Source organism: Peromyscus maniculatus, chromosome 12 (genome assembly GCF_049852395.1).
Source record: "Peromyscus maniculatus bairdii isolate BWxNUB_F1_BW_parent chromosome 12, HU_Pman_BW_mat_3.1, whole genome shotgun sequence".
Taxonomy (NCBI): Eukaryota; Metazoa; Chordata; class Mammalia; order Rodentia; family Cricetidae; genus Peromyscus; species Peromyscus maniculatus.
Window position 1 is genome coordinate 85,071,957 of NC_134863.1, and position 17,559 is coordinate 85,089,515.

At 48.9% G+C, this 17,559-nt stretch overlaps 1 protein-coding gene across 6 annotated transcripts in view; it reads right to left on the minus strand.

Annotated features, from left to right (window-relative positions):
* Positions 1-15,427: 15,427 nt before the first annotated feature.
* The window catches only part of Erg (ETS transcription factor ERG), a 100,508-nt gene continuing 98,376 nt past the window's right edge, over positions 15,428-17,559 (minus strand). For all 6 annotated transcript variants that reach the window (XM_076549286.1, XM_006981361.4, XM_076549284.1 and 3 more), the window contains one exon: positions 15,428-17,352. In XM_076549286.1, the coding sequence (XP_076405401.1) occupies positions 16,832-17,352 (521 nt within the window). In that variant the 3' untranslated portion in view covers positions 15,428-16,831. The remainder of the gene's footprint in view (positions 17,353-17,559) is intronic.

Consider the following 17,559-nt stretch of genomic DNA (forward strand, 5'->3'; position numbering starts at 1 on the left):
CTTCTAAGTTACTCCAGTGTGACTTGCCAAGCCTTAAAGCTACCAGAGGCTACCGTGGCAGGTGGATGAAGCTCTAGCGCCACCTAGTGGATCATCCCATTCCAGGATGTTCCACCTGCAGAGTGCAGGGTTTTTCCCCTCCATAGGCCACATTCCTAGGTGGTACCCACAGTGGGTCTTTACAAACCTTGGCAATATGCCAGTAAGATGTGCTCAACAATGGAACAATGCAACTGATACCTCTTATATTTGTATTTCATTTTAAAAGGAAGAGAAAGGGGGCAACACACCAACACTGGTTCTTCTGTAGGGGCCTAAAACAAGATAAACATAAGAAGGGAGGAAGAAGTGTGACCTACCACCCCCTCCCCAAGACAGTGAGTGAAGCCAACTTTAAAAGGAATTGCAGGATTTACTGTTCAAATGCATGCGCGTGGGCACACACACACACACACACACACACACACACACACACACCCTCAACAGAGACATCTACCTAGGGAAGTATGTGTCTACAGGTTCTGCCCCAGCCCCTCGAGGGCCACCAGTCCTCTTGGTACCCACTTATCTGCATCCTGCTACTTTCCAAACTTGGATGGAATGTTTTATCCCATCATCCTTTTGGCCAAAGCTGCCTTTTCCAGGTCCCCTCTCCTTAGAGCCCCAGTAAGACTGTACTGGCACACCAGAAAGGAAACAATGGACTGGCCGGGCTTCTTCCGCTGCAGGGGTGGTTTACATTCCAGCCCTCGCTGCCTGGCCTTATCAGGGTGGAAGGAAGGCCCTGGCCCGTCACACACCCAGCAGCTCTCCTATGGGGGCAGGGCTCCCAAAGACCATCCTGGCAGGAACAGCCTGGAGCAAAGATGACAGCTTCGAGACCCAGCTCACTGCCCCTCTCGCAGAGAGGGAGAAGCCCCTGTGTGCCCTGCTTCCCTAAGATTCCATGGAGCGCGGTTCACCCGAGGGAGGCTGGGAAGTCAGTCCCAGAGCCAGAGGGAAAAGGACTTAGACAAGATGAAGAGAGGGAAGGAAAAGCAAACAGTAAGCAACGGGTCTTCGAGCCCTGGCCGCTGTTAGAGAGGAAGTCAGGCCCTGCTGGCAGGCCTGGGTGTGAGTCTCCTGCCGCGGAGCTGGGGGCCTTGGGTAGGCCACTGAGCCTGAGGCCTCATCCACACCGGCACAGTCAAGACTCTGGACAGCTCGTGTGTCCCACACCTTGCACTGCCCATTTTATGTCAGCCTCGGGAGAGAGGGAGCTTTTATTAATTGGCCTTTGAAGCCCGTAAGGAAGGGAGACTGCACGTCATCCTACATCCAAAGCATGAAGAAAGCGATGTCCTTGCCCACACGTCTTGCTAAAGTCCCCTGAAGCAGGCAGTAGCCCCTCACCTTGGCTCTCTCCATTCTTGCCAAAACTTCTCCAAAACATGGTTTTCATTTCATACGGTCTCTGGCCCTCCTCACACTCTAAGCTTCAGACCTTGGCATCCATTAGGGGCACACGAAAAGCTTTACAAAGGGCTGGCACGTGGGCCCTGCTTAGACGAGGAAAATCTGAATGTAGCCGACAGGACTGGGCTGCCGCAGCTCCACGTAACTTTCTAAGCAATGGACATAATATCATTGTTCCAGATGTTTTTTAATGGTTCCTTTCAAATATAAGCCTGCCAACTATTCTTATCTTCTACTAATTAATTCTCCTTCCAATGACCATGGTTACTCATTCCCGTGTCATTTGCATAATTAGTAGATTGGACATGACCAAAACGTTTATCAATGCCGAGGCAAATCAAGTAAAATAGATACAATTCCCACATTGAAATATGATGCAGCTCCAAGGAGGATCTAGAACTTTCTATGACTGATAGAGAAAAATCTCAAGGTATAAGGGAGGAACTATCACATTCCCTGGGCAGAGAATCTTCAGAGTTCAGATTCTTCTAGATTTCTGTTGGAGCAGCTAAGACACCATGCTGTCAGCCAGTGATCATAGCAGATATGTGGGAATGTCTGTGGACATTTTTGGTTGACATGTCTAAGAGTACCCACTGGCAGGGGGTCAGGTGGGATCTAAGGACGGAGCTAAACATCCTAAAGATGGGTAGAACAGGCCTGCTGCACCCCAACGAAAGATTGTTCAGCTCAGGCTGTCAATCAAGCTGAGGTTGAAAAAGTCCACTTAAGGTGAGAGTTTGGGTGATGACCTTGACATTGCAAAATAAGCCTGCCCAAGATGGAAGTTCACAGAGAGAAAATGGAGCTGAGGGTTGGGGGAAGGTTAGAAAGACAACGCTTGAGACCAGGAAGCATCTCTGTCTACATACAGGCCTGGCCTTCCATGGCCTATGCAAGGCACAGAGTCATGATTCAGAGGATATTTACTGCATGCCAGGAGACTCCTGCCCAGTAGGTCACAATAACCATAAGAGTGTGGATGAATGCAGACGATGAAGTAGAGAACTGGCCATGTGCAGCAAACCCTCCATCCAGCTAACGAGGTTAATGAGATGAGGTCAGGGAGGGCCTCACGGGGACTCCAGGATGTGCACAGCCACTCTGACCTGTAGGAAGCGCACCCAGGCCATGATGAGAGATAGGACGCCATGGGGCCACATCCTGCAGAGCCTTTGCAGCAGAGTGAGTTTATTCTGAGTGTGATAGGAAGCTTCCGGAATCAAAAGTCCCTGGCAGCTTGCTGGTGGGAAGGGGCAACAGAAAAGCCCCCGTGTGAACCTGTGACACTCCCCATGTACGAAAATAGAAAGGGCCTGGGATTGGGCTCTCTTCACGGGGTCCAACCGCCACCACAGTCACCAACTCCATATCCTATGGCCACCAAGTCCCAAGATCAGACCACTCCTCTAGGTGCAGAGAGTGTTTTTGACCTCCAAAGAAACAGCACCTAGGAGCATGTTTTCAAGTGGCACTTCATCTCCAGGCTGGAGGCACGGGGCTCCTACCTGTTGCTAAGGACTACCCCCCACTTACTCAAATGTTTGTCTCAGTTTCCGACACAACCCTGAGGACCCATTCTGCTTTCCAGAAAGCTCCCTCGTCTTGGGAAGAGAATAAGTGGTTTTATGTAGAGTGGGCTACATACATAGACACGTGGCTGGGCACACGGAGTAACTCTGGCACAGACGAGGTAGATGCCCCGAGTGTATCCGATCATCCCACCAGTGCACAGGCCAGTGTCCCTTCCCAGCGAAAAAGCACTCAGCCCCAGATTTCCACCACTGAGGTTGGGAAATGCCATGGACGTTTAGTTTCAGCAATTCTACCCAGCTGTTACATCAAATGAGCCTGCTCAAGACTGAAGCCCACAGGGAGGAAATGGAGGTGAGGGGTGAGGAAAGACCCTGCTGTGAAGACATCCTTAGAGGCCCAGGAGGGGTCTCTGTCTTCAGGCCAGCCCTGGATTCCCTAGAGGCTAAAGGGGAACCCAGGCTCCCAACACCAAGCCTTGCGATGGGTGCTGGGCTGAGCCCCGTTAGTTATATTATTTATATCTTGTTTTCTTTCTTTATGTAATTACCAAACACAACACAGGGTTTTTACACCATTTCTGTACGTGTGTGTCACTGTACTTTGCTCACATCACCCTACACCCTTCCCTCCTGCGCCTCCCCTCCTCAGTCCCTTCCTCCCTCCAAACACCCCCAGCCGCTTCCCTACCATATCTGTTTAACACACATCTAAATTAAGATTCCGAACATGAGAGAAAACACAGTATTCCTTTCTTTCTTCCTCTCCTGCTCCCTCTCAGCACCCTCTCCAGACCCTTAGGCTCCATCTCTTAAAGTTAAAAAAGAAAAGAAATCACAGGATCCACAGGAGAAAAACAGAATCTAGAGACCCTCCCAGCAACGACCACCAGAGGGCTCAGTTCAGAGTGAGCGCCAGGCCTGCTCCTAAGAGGAAGGAAGCGCAGACGGCCCAGAGTGCTTTGCTTCCCATTGAGCTCCTCAGGGCTTGCTTCTCTGAAGAGATGTCGCCTAATCTCCTTTTGCATAGCACGTTTAAAATATAGGAAGGCAGTTCGTACATCAATGCTACACAGGGACACGTTTTAAAAGAACACATATATGTATATGTATGTATGAGTATACGTGTGTGAGTGTGCACCCACATATATATGTTCCCACATGTTTATATATACATATATGCACATATATGTGCTCCTACATGTATATATATGCATATGTGTTCCTACATGTATATATGTACACATATATCTTTCTATATGTGCCTACATATATATATACACAAACATTTGTGTGTATATATGTGTGTGTGTTCCTACATGTATATATGTATATACACAAACCACACACACACACACCACACACACACACACCACACACACACACACCACACACACACACACCACAATCACACACACCACACACACCACACACACACCACACACACCACACACACACCACACACACACACACACCACACACCACACACCACACACACACACACACCACACACCACACACACACACCACACATACCACACACACACACACCACACACACACACACCACACACACATACACCACACACACACACCACACATACCACACACACCACACACCACACACACACACACACACATATGCACACCACATACACACACAGACACACAGACACACCACACACCACACACACACACACCACAGACCACACACACACCACACACACACACACCACACACACACACCACACACACACACACACACACCACACACACACACCACACACCACACACCACACACCACACACACACACACACACACACACACCACACACCACACACACACCACACACCACACATACCACACACACCACACACCACACACACACACACACCACACACACACACCACACACACACACACCACACACACATACACCACACACACACACACCACACACACACACCACACACCACACATACCACACACACCACACACCACACACACACACACATACGCACACCACATACACACACAGACACACAGACACACCACACACCACACACACACACACACACACACACACACACACACACCACACACACCACACACAGACACACCACACACACACCACACACACACACACCACACACACACACACACACACACACACACACCACTCCTCACCCTCCCTCTCTGCTTTCCTCTCTCACTCCTTCTCTCTGCCGCTTCCCTATATCCCCTTTTCTCCTCCTCTCCACCCCCCTCTCTCCTTCCCCCCTTCCCCTTCCTCCTGCACCCCATCCTTTCTCCCTGCTGGAGATCAGGGTCTTGTGCACACCAGTCAGAAGCCAGGCCCTTCTTCATCCTATCTCTCTGATTCTCACCTCCACCTTGGAACCATCATTTTTCATTTCTTTTCTAAACTGCCATTGAATGACCCCTAAAGACTATATTGATATGATGTGCCCGCGGCTTCAGCTCCTGCCTACAATAAAGAACTGGAACCTGGGATTGTGCGCTGAACAAACTCTATCTTCCTTTAAAGTTGCATTTGTCGAGGTATATTATCTCAGAAATGGGGGGAAAAACAAAATGAAAATAAAAACAAAACTAAGACATGAGGCCGCTGCTGTGATAAACCTGACCACAGCATTTACACTTTTGAATTAATGTGTGAAAGGACCATAGAGCTATGAGGTTCACTGAGCTAGAAAGCCACTGAATGCTGGAAGCAGAACTTAACTGGCTATCTGGTAGGAGAAGACAGGGATGCTGAGAGTGAGGGAGTGTTCTGATCAGGCGGGCCTGCCAGCACATCTGTGAAGGACCGTCTTAGTAAGTAGATGTGGGGACACTTATCTTGTATATTATTAGAGGGACCAGCCTTGATATCACACATCCCAGGGACTCAGAAGAGAGAACTACTAACGGCGAGGACTATTTTTGGGAAATAGAATCTCAGCACATGGAGCTCTATAGTCCACTTGCTTTAATTCCTCTGGCATAACATCCTTTATACACAGCTTCAGTTCTGTTCTCATGTCTAGCTCCTTTCTTGCCTGACTTCTCTCTATATTTATCTACTGTTCCCTCTAAGTTCTATCTTAATTCTCTTGTCTTAATTCTGCCTCATCTAGGTCCTTTTCACCTTGTTCTTACCCAGCTAGTACTTCCCCATCTGGCCCTTCCTTATCTTCCATTTCGTTCCTCTAGTACTCTTTTCTAGCCCTTAAATCTAGTTCTTCCCCATCTCAGTTTGTTCCTCTCAAGTTCTTACCCATCTAGTTCTTCCACACTCTTTTCTATTCTCTGTCTCCCAGTGCCCTGGGAGTCCCAGTATATATACACTTACAAGCAGTAATCCCTTGGCAGTGCAAAGCCAGGCTCCAGGGTCAAACAGAGGGGTGATAAGAATCACATAGAGAGGCAGTAATTGTTAATTATCATTTGTAACCCCAAAGGGAAGTGACCAATGGGGAAATGAATTAACTAAAGGCTAAATTTGGGTAATATCTAAGAAGAAGGATCTTATATGCTCAACTATAACCTCAAACATTATTGGTAGAAAATGATTGGTAGAAAATGTTAAGAATCTATAAGTTGCTAGGTCAATGGGAGAAAATAAAACTGCCTTATTTTTTCCTGTGGCTCCTATCTGTCCAAGCTATCTGCTGTTTTTCTGCAGGGTGGGGGAAGGTGTGCTCAGTTGCTAGGCAATCTGTATACAGCTAGATGCCTCTGGTGATAGTTAAAGGGAGATCTGGAACCAGAGGTAAGATTTGGGAAAGGAGGAAGTAAAGCTTAATTGGCACATCCGCCAGGCCTTCTCAGACAGGTAGTCTGGACACTTAAGTCTGTTCTTAGAGAGTACAGAGGTATCTCTGATAAGGTACTTTCCTCCGTCTGGGGATGGACCTGGCCGGATGCTGCTAATGATGATAATTACAGGGAGGCTTGAATTCTGGCTGTGTGTAGCTGTCAAGCACAAGGTTATCTAAATATTCCTTTGGTAGAGGGGAAATGGTGCCCAATAAATGATGGAAAAGCTACAATAGCACACAAGAAAATCATAGCAGGAAACGGCTGATAATCAAAAGCCAAATACCACCATGGCTCCTTGAGCCTCAGCTTGACCTCTGGAAGGCCCTTGGCTACTTCCGGGTATTAGCTTTGTCATAATCAGCTGAAATCCTACTTTGTATATTTTTGCGGCTTGCAGCAACTTAGACCACTATGGGTGGCAGCATTCCCTAGATTTGAGTTCTGAGTTTCCTAGGAGGAGAAAAAGGCTGGGATCATGAGGTTTCAGAGGGACAAGGGATAAATATCTTGACTTCATCATGAACTGGGATAAGGTCCATTGGTGTGATATTTTGGCCAAAGAATCTGGCTTCCTTCTGCCTGTGTCCTGAGGCCTTCTGTGAGATTAAGTTTGAAGATAATGGACTGGTTTATTTGAGGAAATTTCAGGAGGAGGGAGCATTCAGGTGGAGAAAGTAGCTGTGATACCAGTATCTCTGAAGTAAAAACTCCTGTACTGTCCTGGGGCAATGGGAAGTCTGTCCTGGGGGTAAGATCTTGCCTATAAGAAGCCCTACCTCGATGAGATCTGAATTCATTTAAGGAAAGCCTAGCTGAAGGGGTTCCTTGTTTCTCATAAGCAACCACCTGGGAAAGTGTTTGCTTGGGGTCAGCACACAGAAGTTGTGCCCCAAGGGGGCCAGGCTGCAGCACCACGTGGCAGCAGAACTTGGCAGTGTGCTAAGGACTGTCTGCAGGATTTGAAGGCAAAGACACAAGACTGGGATGAGCGATGCAGGACAGGACAGCTGGGACCGGACACTGTGTGGCAGAGGTGGAGTCCCTGTGCCCTGAGAGGCTACTGTATGAACCTGTGACAGTGAGGCCTTGGCGGCAGTGGAGACTCCAGGATTCTGGAGATGCCAAGACCAAGGAAAGCCGCTGAAGGTGCAGAAAGGAGCCACCAAAGCCTGAGGGATGTCTGCATGCTGCAAGTGACAGAACTGCAGGGGTCTAAGACCTCTGGAGCCCAGAAGATTACATCACAAGCCCCAAAGGCTGGGCACAGAGCCCTGCTGGGCCTAGGCTTTGTTTTAATCTCACTGTTCCAAGGGCACTTCCCTTTCGGAATAAGAGTGTTTACTCTCTACCATTGCATGTTTCATGTGTAAACTTTAGTTTTTTAGAGGAGTTCACTGTTAAGAGACTTGAGACTTTAAAGTATTTGGAACTTCAAAGACTATGGGGCATCTTACAGTCGGACTGTATTTACATCATGAGCCAACCGATACCTTGGGAACACGAAAGGAAGGTTACATCTTCAAAGTGATGTGCTTGTGAGTCAAGTTGACGGGGTGGAGTTGTGGTGGCTGGTTTTAATTGTCAACTTGACATAATCTAAAATCACCCAAGAAGAGAGCACCAGCAAGGGACTGCCTAGATCAGACTGGCCTGTAGGCATGTCTATGGAGACCTGTCTTAATGTGGGAAGATCCAGGCCACCATGGGTGTCACCGTTCTGTAAGTTTAAGTCTTGAATTTTGTTAAGAGCAGAAAAAGCCAGCTGAGCATTAGGAATGCATGCACCAATTCATTCCTCTCTGCTCTGGGCTGAGGATGTGCTGTAGTTAGCTAAAGTTCCTTCCTTGATTTTCCTGCAATGATGGTTTATAACCTCAAAGTGTGACCCAAATGTGCCATTTCTCCCTTAAAGCTGCTTTCGTCTGAGAATTTAACTACAGTGATGGAAATGAAGCTAAAACACCCAGGGTATCCTTGAACTTGCTATTTAGCTGAGGAGGCTCTTGAACTTCTGATCTCCACCTCTCTCTCAATTGCTAGGATTACAGAAGTCTACCTTCGTGTCCTACTTAACCCTCTCTTTTTAAATGCCCTGTGACCGAGGCAATCAAAGGAACAAAGGCAAACTATGATACGGGCAAGGAAACTGTTAAATTGATCAAGGAGACCCAGGCCGTTGTTGCATATGGAACTATTGTCCCTCACTAGCCATGTTTCCGTAGGGAGGGCTCCGATAGCACTCGTCCGGGCCGTCTCCCCCACCTGTTCCCTACTCTCTCCTACAGGAGGTGAGACCTACATTCAAATGCCTATTCTGTTCCCTGTCTTTGGGGGGCCACTTTCTGCCCTGCGTCTGACCAAACACACCAATGAGAATCATGTTCTTCTGTTAGTGCAGTGTTTACTTATCTGTGTGACTCCGGTGCTGATTGTGAATACAGATGGCTATGGGGATACTTGAGCCTTCCCGTTGTGAGCTGGCCTTCCGTCTCTGACAGCACAAAGCAGTCACCAGCCTCCAGTGCAGGAGCATCTTCTTCACTGTCCTGGGTCACAAGCGCAGCAGCTAGCACTGTTGGAGGGCCCTGCGCTCAACACGCATGCTCTGCAGCAGAGGCCTCCAGTGTGGCCAGCACCAGCCTCCACCCACTCTCCAGTACTAAGACTGGAGGGTGGGATGGGTAAATGGGAGGACTGTGTTTTATTTCCTGTTGATAACTACCGCCAGGCAGGCTTCTGACCAGAATTCCAAGATATGGGAGGGCACTTGGCCTGACAGTCTGGAAGACCATCCAATTGATGGTTTATAGACGCTGCCAGAATTCTGAATCCAGAAGGTGCTCATGTGAGGGAGACGGATTAACCTGGGGCTTCAAGTTCACAGACAAAAGATAATATTTCAGTGTTATTGTGCAAGCTAAATTAAAAGGCTCACGTAGGTATATTTCACCATTTCTCAGTTATTAACACAAAAAATAGCTGCAATTAGTATTAATGTTCAGAGGAGGAAAATTATATTCATCAAGAAGTTCCTTTCTGGGCCTGCAGCCTTCCCATGGCCCCAGCAGCCTGCTCTCCATGTTGATACGGCAGCTTCAAAACCCTGACCTGATTCTATGGCCTTAAGCCTCACCCGAAACCATGGCCTACAACCTTGGCCTGAGAACCATGGTCTGCAACCACGCACTACAGCCTTGGCCTGGAACTATGGCTTGCAGCTCTGTTCTAAGAACCATGACCTAGAACCATAGCTTGTTCTCGTGTCCCAGAATCACAGCCTGGAACTTTGGTCTTCAACTGTGACATGGAACCACGGTCTAACGACCAGAGCCCAGAACCACAGAAAAGGAGTGGACACTTGACTTCTTCCTTTCCCTTTATCCCTGATGGGAAGAACTTAGAAGTGACCACACTCACCCACCTCCAGCCTCTTCCACTGCATCCCTGCCAAGAAAGAAAGAAAGTAACTAAAACTTACATAAAATTTGTTTATATCAGGACTGAGAAGATGACTCAATGGCTAAAATGCCTGCTATGCGGGCATAGGACCTGAGTTCATATTCCCAGCAGCCACGTAAAAGCAATGGCTGTGACAGAGAGTATCTGTAATTCACAGGGTGGGGGAGCAGAGGCAGAGAGGATCATGGGGCATGCTGGCTAGCCAATCTAGCCCAAAAAGGCAAGCTCTAGGTTCAGTGAGTAACCTGTCTAAAAAAGTTAAGGTGGTGAAGAGACTGAGACAAACATCTTGACGTCAATATCTGACTTCCACATGTACCTGGACAAGTACACACACACACACACACACACACACACACACACACACACACACACACACTCACACTCACACTCACACGGGCACACAGTTGTCAACCTCTGACAGCTTGCTAGTCAAGACACTTTACAAGATGACTCCACAACCTCTGACCCACACCCCTCCCTATCTTATTCTCCACCTCCGGAGCCCACGTGGAGAGGCAGCCTTGGCTCACAGCCAGCCTCCTCTGCCAACTCTGAGGTGGAAATGCTTAGTCTGGAGATGGGTTGAGGGTCCCTGAAGCAGGCTGACACTCTTTGCTGAGCCGTGTCTAATGCTGAGCAGGCTGTGACCAACAACCCCCGACGGCACGTGCTGTTATGCCTGGGTGCTGCAGGAGGCAGGCTTCCCACTATGAAGGAAAGGGCTCAGCGGTAAACTGGCTGCTTCTGTCTTTGCCTGGGCCCCGTAGTTCTGAACAGGCAGGGGTCTTCCTCACGTCATCATCTGTAGGCGAACTGGGCTTAGGTCAGTTTGCACACAGAACCGCAGGGGCACACACCTGGGAACGTTCCAGAGCCTCTAATAGCTAAACCTTCTGGTTCAGCCATGCACGTAGCTTACTGTTGTCACGAGATGCGCCAGTGCTGAGTGAGTACTTGACAGATGTGGTCTTACTCACACGAGGACCCTTGCATTGGCTTTTAGGTCAGCGTGAAGCTGATTAGTGTGGAAGTTGGGGCGCAACATACATTCGTTTTGCCTCTGACCCTGGGAGATCCAGATAAATGGCTTAAGCAGCTTTAAATGGTTGCCTCCTTGTAGAAGACCATCACAGAAATCTACAACTAATCAAAACTGCAGAGAAAAGCTGGCAGACACACACACACACACACACACACACACACACACACACACACACACACACACACACACACACTGGATAACGTCTGTAGCACAACCCATGCACCTAAGGCACAGGGAATGCGGAGGAAGAGAGAAAGATGTCCAGAATGTCCGCTGTGAGATTCTGTCTTCTGCATATTACTGGGATGCTCACCTATGATGTCTCAACAACATGGCTGCCGAAACAAAAGCTACAGTGATGACCATACCAGGGGGCATGCCAGTGTGGACGGGAAAATCTTACAAGACTCCACCGGCAGATGAACAGCTACGGGAATTAGTGGCTGCCAGGAGAGGGAGAATCGGTCTTCTCCAGCAACCGGCCCCAATAGGTTATCTAATCCCAAGCAGCCAGCATTAAACACAGGTACATAAGAACAACACTAAATGGACTCAGCAGGGTGTGTGTGTGTGTGTGTGTGTGTGTAACTAAAGAATACAAGGTCAGGAAGAGGGGATGGGGGAAAGACATGAGAAGAGTAAGGAGAGTGGATATAGTGGAAATGAAGTAAACACAGTACTCATGAAATTCTAAAAAAAAAAAACCCAACAAATTAAATACAACAAAAGTAAAAGTCAGTCTCATAGGAACAGTTGGAAGAGGCAAGAAGACAACACAATGTTTAGTACTCCTTCCTTCGCTCTGGTAAATGCTCTAACCAAATGCAGCTTATAGAGTAAAGGTCTTGTCTTACCCTTTCAGGGCACAGTCCACAGTTCAGGCCAGGGATCCTTGTTACTTAACGCATTGTTAGCTCCAATGGGGGAACGCATTCATGACCAGTTAGTGCAGCAGAAACCTTGGAAGAGGCTGCCTCCTGGTTTACTTCCCACTCAGGCTGAGCTAGCTTTCTTACACAGCCTAGGACCACCTGCCTAGGGAATGGCACCGCCCACAGTGGGCTGGGCCCTCCTTCATCAATTAGCAATCAAGACAATCTCTCACGGAATGCCCACAGGCTAATCTGAACTGGGCAATCCTTCAATGTAGACTCCCTCCTCAAGTGACTCTAGATGTGTCAAGCTGACAGTTTAACTGGAATAGGAGTTGGAGAGATGCCTTAGGGGTTAAGAGCACTCCCTGCTCTTACAGAGGGCTGGGGTTCAGCTCCTAGCACTCACATGGCAGCTAACACCTGTCTCCTGTTCCAGGGAATTGAAAACCCTCTTCTAGCCTCCACGGGCACGGCACATGTGCAATGCACACACATATGTGCAGACAAACATTCATATGCATCAAATAAAAATAAATACATTCTAAGGAGCTAACTAACTAGGACACGTGGGTTGTGCCTGATTCATAGGTGGCTCCTTCCATGCTAGCTCTAATTCCTGTCGGCATCACTGCTGCCGTAGCCCTGACCCCGATCCACAAGCTGCTTTTCGGTCCCATGTCTAGGTGTCTGTGACGTGTACGGCATCGTAGCACACTTCTAATGTAGCCTAGAGCCTCATGCATGCCAGGCCAGTGTCCTATCACCAGGATGCACGTCCAGTTGACAGAAACAACTCAAGTGGGGATTTACTGGGCCCTCATGGCTTCAGTCCCACATGGGAGGAAGGAGTGGCCAGGAAAGTGGCTCCATTACAATGACAGCTGGCAATGGATCTCCTTCCATGGCAGCCAGACGAAGCAGAGAATGGGATCAGAACCCTCAATCCCTGTGACCCACGTCTGCCAGCCAGCCACCCCTTATGTTCTATAGTATTTATCTAACCTGGTATTTACAAAACGTATAGGACACCCGCGTTTCCCTGGTATCCATCATTTCCCCAGCTTGCAGGCCTCTGCCTCCTCGGATACAGCGCCTGCCCTTTGAGGGCAGCTGTTTGAGATGTAGCTCTCAAGAGCTGGTGAGCCAGCCGCCAACTATGCAGAGGGAAACCAGACAGCAAAGCATGCCATCTGGGACCTTCCAATATGCAACAAGGGTCTCTGACTAGAGATGGTGGTATGGTGTGGTGTGGTGTGGTGTGGCGTGGCATGGCGTGATAGAGTCAGGGTCAAGTCTTGACTGAGATCTGGGGACTGCACCCAGGACAAAGTCCCAAAGATCATTGATGACATGTATTGCCAGCAGGAGGGTTTCATGCAAGGGATGCATAGAGGGAGAGACAGAGACAATGAGGGGAGGAGGAGCAGGTCAGAGCCCTGGAGAAGCCTTGGAATCCACAGACCACTTAGCACAGACCCAGACCTTGACCTTTACCACTAGTTCAAGATGACTGAGCCTTACTTATGCAAGAGAACCAGCACTACCATGTTATCTCAAAATGACCCAGCTGCTCAGGCTGGTCCTTGGGCTCACAGAAACCCAAGTGGGCAGAGGATGGGATTGGGGGCTGTGAGGGATCTAACTAAAAACATCTGTCGGGGTTGAATCTAATGGCCATGGCTTGTTTTTATTATTTCGCTCACAATGCAGTCTTGAAAGGAGGAATTGAGTGATTATCCAAATGAATTTGTACATTATACAAAGAATGTAGGTGTGCCCTAGCTCTGCGCTGCAAAATCAAATCACTCATCTTCCCCTCAAGAACCATGTGGTCGCCCCCCAGCAGCCAGGGCCGATGCTCTGCTGTCTTTAGTCCTAAGGAGATGCAGGCCATCTGTGGCCTTTCCCAAGCTGCTGCAGGATGACTGATGTCTGGACTCCTCTCAATCCCAGTAATGAGGGGCCTCTGAAGCTTTGGTAATCATATCCTACTGAGTTCACAGACTGTTGCCAAAATATCCCCAGCGCAGGGGTTTGGCAGGCGCACTGAATCATGGCGAAGGGATTACAAAGTGCAAACTGAGTCCTGAAACTGCTAAGACGTGAAACAGCTTAGACGATGGAGCCAATTTAAAAACTGACTCAGGCTCAGAAGGGCCTGGGCCCTCTGCTCCCAGCAGGTGGCTTGAGTGACACCCCTATACCACTTCCCCTTGGTCCAAGTGGGCATCGTTTGTGAAGACGAGGAGTGATGTCCAGGGAAACTGATGTTTGATCACAGAAAATAGAGTGTGTGCGAAGGAGAGCTGGGAAGGTCACCCCAAGAACGAGGATTCCAGAGTGTTTAAGTCAGAACCCAAGTCTAGACGGGGAGTCTTCAGAATGAGGAGCCAAGTGGCAAGCTCAGAAGCTGGGCCTTGGGGCTGTGTGTGTGTGTGTGTGTGTGTGTGTGTGTGTGTGTGTGTGCAAATACATGTATTTCTGGGGGGCGGGGGTGGGGTGCACACATGCGCATATATGTGTGCACAAAGAGGTCAGAGTTAGAAGTAGCCTCAGGTGTCAGTCCTCAAGTACCTTCCGCAGCTTTGAGACAAGGTCTCTCGTTGGCCTAGAACCTCACACGGCAGGCTAGCTAGCTGACCAGAGTCCCAGGGTCCTGCGTATCTCTGGCTGTCATCTTGCCATAACTGGGATTACAGGAGTGGGCCACCATGCCTGACATTTTACATGGCTTCTAGTGATCAGTCTCCGGTTTTCATGCTTACAAGGGAAGCGCTTTAGCGCGACCATCTGCTTGGCCCTCCCTTGACACTTTGGAACAGGATCCTGCAGCTGCCCATGACTGATTTACCAAGGATGAGAAAATCTGGCTTAACAAGGGCTTGTTCATCACTCAACAAACGTTTTATGAACATGACAATAATCCGGGGGACAAGTGGCCAGTGCAGGGCTGGAATTACTTAGGGATAATCTCAGCCGAAGAGGCTGAAGGGACAGTCATGGAGGCTCCGGGGTGAAACCTTTGCTCTTTCTGCTGTAGAATTGGATGAAGATGGGAAAGAGTGGGCTCTTGGGAGTCAAGAGGTCCATGCTGCTTGTGTGTGTAACACTCTATCTGTATTACTCCCATCTGCTTCAGCTCTGGGACAACGACTATAACACAAATCCATAAGCTTCAGCTCCGATTTCTGCTGACAACCGTTCATCAGTAAAGAAGCACAACCCGAGACCCCTGCCATTCTGATTCGCCATGAGAGGCCAAGCTCATTTTATTACATACATTCTGCATCTAAGAACTAGTAACTTCATATTGTAAACATTAAGCATTACAGAGTTAAAATTCAAGGCCACATCATATCATTGATTGTCTCCTTTTTTGTGTGTGGTGTGTCTTTGGCTGGCCGAGGTCAACTCGTAGTGTATAAATGCATAAGTTATATAATTATTATATAAAAAGAAAAAACCCATTGACTTGTAGACTTCGTTCTGACGAACGCACAGCGTTCGCGACTCATTAAGGAAAACTGGAGCCCACCTCCCCACAATGCCTACTTGGTCTCTGACTGTGGCGGCCACACAGGTCGCCTCTGGACTGCTCCCATGAAGGACAAAGCCTCCACCAAATGCAGAGGTCCTGGACTTTTTTTGAATATTAGATAATTCCAGTTACGACTTTCTTTTCACAGAGATGTATTTTGGGTTTTGAATACGACTGCTCCCAGTCCTCCATAAAACTGTGAACTTTCTTTCAACACCGACTGCATCAAACATCACGATTCACGCTCTTTGGTCCCAAGATGTCCTACATTCAGCTTTGATGGTTTGAGCAATTGCCTTCTATTCCTTTCCTCCTCTTTATCCTCCTCCTCCTCCTCTCTTCCTCCTCCTCCTCTCTTCCTCCTCCACTCCTTCCCACCACCCCTCCTCTTCTACTTCCACCTCTCTCATTCTTTTCTGTAATCACATACTCACACACCAGACACATGCCCTACCCACCACGTGGCTCACAGTTCCCGTAATACTGAAAAGGAGATGAGACTTTGGGTTGTCTTCACAGTTTGACAGACCTGGTATCTCTCTATCAAATGGAAAGAACCTGACTTCATCCCAAACAGCAAATGCCAGCCAAGGAAATCCACAGTGTGGTTTGTGGAGGGGCCGCCCTCTTTCTTGTCTCATTTGGTTTTGATATGTTTCTATATCTAAACACAGGTAGTTTCCCTTCAAATGACATTCTAAATGGTATGTTAGGCCAAGACTGTGTGACTGTTATCTCTAGTGCTTTCACTGAATCCTGGTTGGTACAAGCAAGGTCCCACACTCTACAGTTTGTACACTACTTAAGGCCACTTTCTTTGGCAGTTTGTCCTTATCATGTCATGCTTTTCTACATACAATGTCTTTGACAAGGGTGGACCACAGGTTATACGTCCATGTACATTATATTTCGAGCTTCCTCTATTTCTGTAGTAATACTTGGGTGTCGCCTACCCTCCCCTGTGAGTCTTTGGTTTCCGGCTTCCTTCCCCAGCTCTGGTCAGCCTTTGTCATTCCTCATGAGGCACTTCCGATGTGTGTTCTCTGAGTCTGTGGTGACTGCTAGGTGATTGTACGCTGTTGGGAAAGGCCTCCCTCTGGTCTCTTAGTAGTAAGTACCCAGGTGAGATGGCATGTGGCTGGCCGGGAGCCTAGTGTTTGGGTAAATGCCCCCCGTCGGTGAATTCCAGTATGGGTTTGGGGCCGCGAAGAAACTAGACGATGTGACCGGGAGGGCTGGAGGGTGCGGAGCCACAAAGTTCATCTTCTGGGGGTGGGCGTGATAGGAGCCCATGTATGGGAGGTCAGAGGGGTACTTGTACAGAGATGACTCGGGAGGGTGGGGCTGCAGGGCCTGCGCGATCCCGTGGAAGTCGAACTTGTAGGCATAGCGCTTCCCATGCACTTTGGTCATGATGTTCTTGTCGTAGTAGTAGCGGAGGGCGCGGCTGAGTTTATCGTAGTTCATATTGGGCTTGCTCTTCCGCTCCCCCCAGCGCCGCGCCACCTCGTCGGGGTCCGTCATCTTGAACTCCCCGTTGGTACCTTCCCAGGTGATGCAGCTGGAGTTGGAGCTGTCGGAGAGCAGCTCCAGCAGGAACTGCCACAGCTGGATCTGGCCACTACCTAATGACGGTGGGGAGGGACACAAAGCCAGTGAGAGCCAAGCACGGGAGAGCCGCTCCTCGGCGGCAGGCTCCCTGGACCAGGTCTGGTCCCCCACCCCAGACCTCTGCTCCCCGGCTGCTGGTGCTTTTGTCTCTCACCTCTCCAGAGAGCGAGCCTTGGCTAGACCGGAGCTGGTCCACACCCACACATCCCAGGTCACACTGA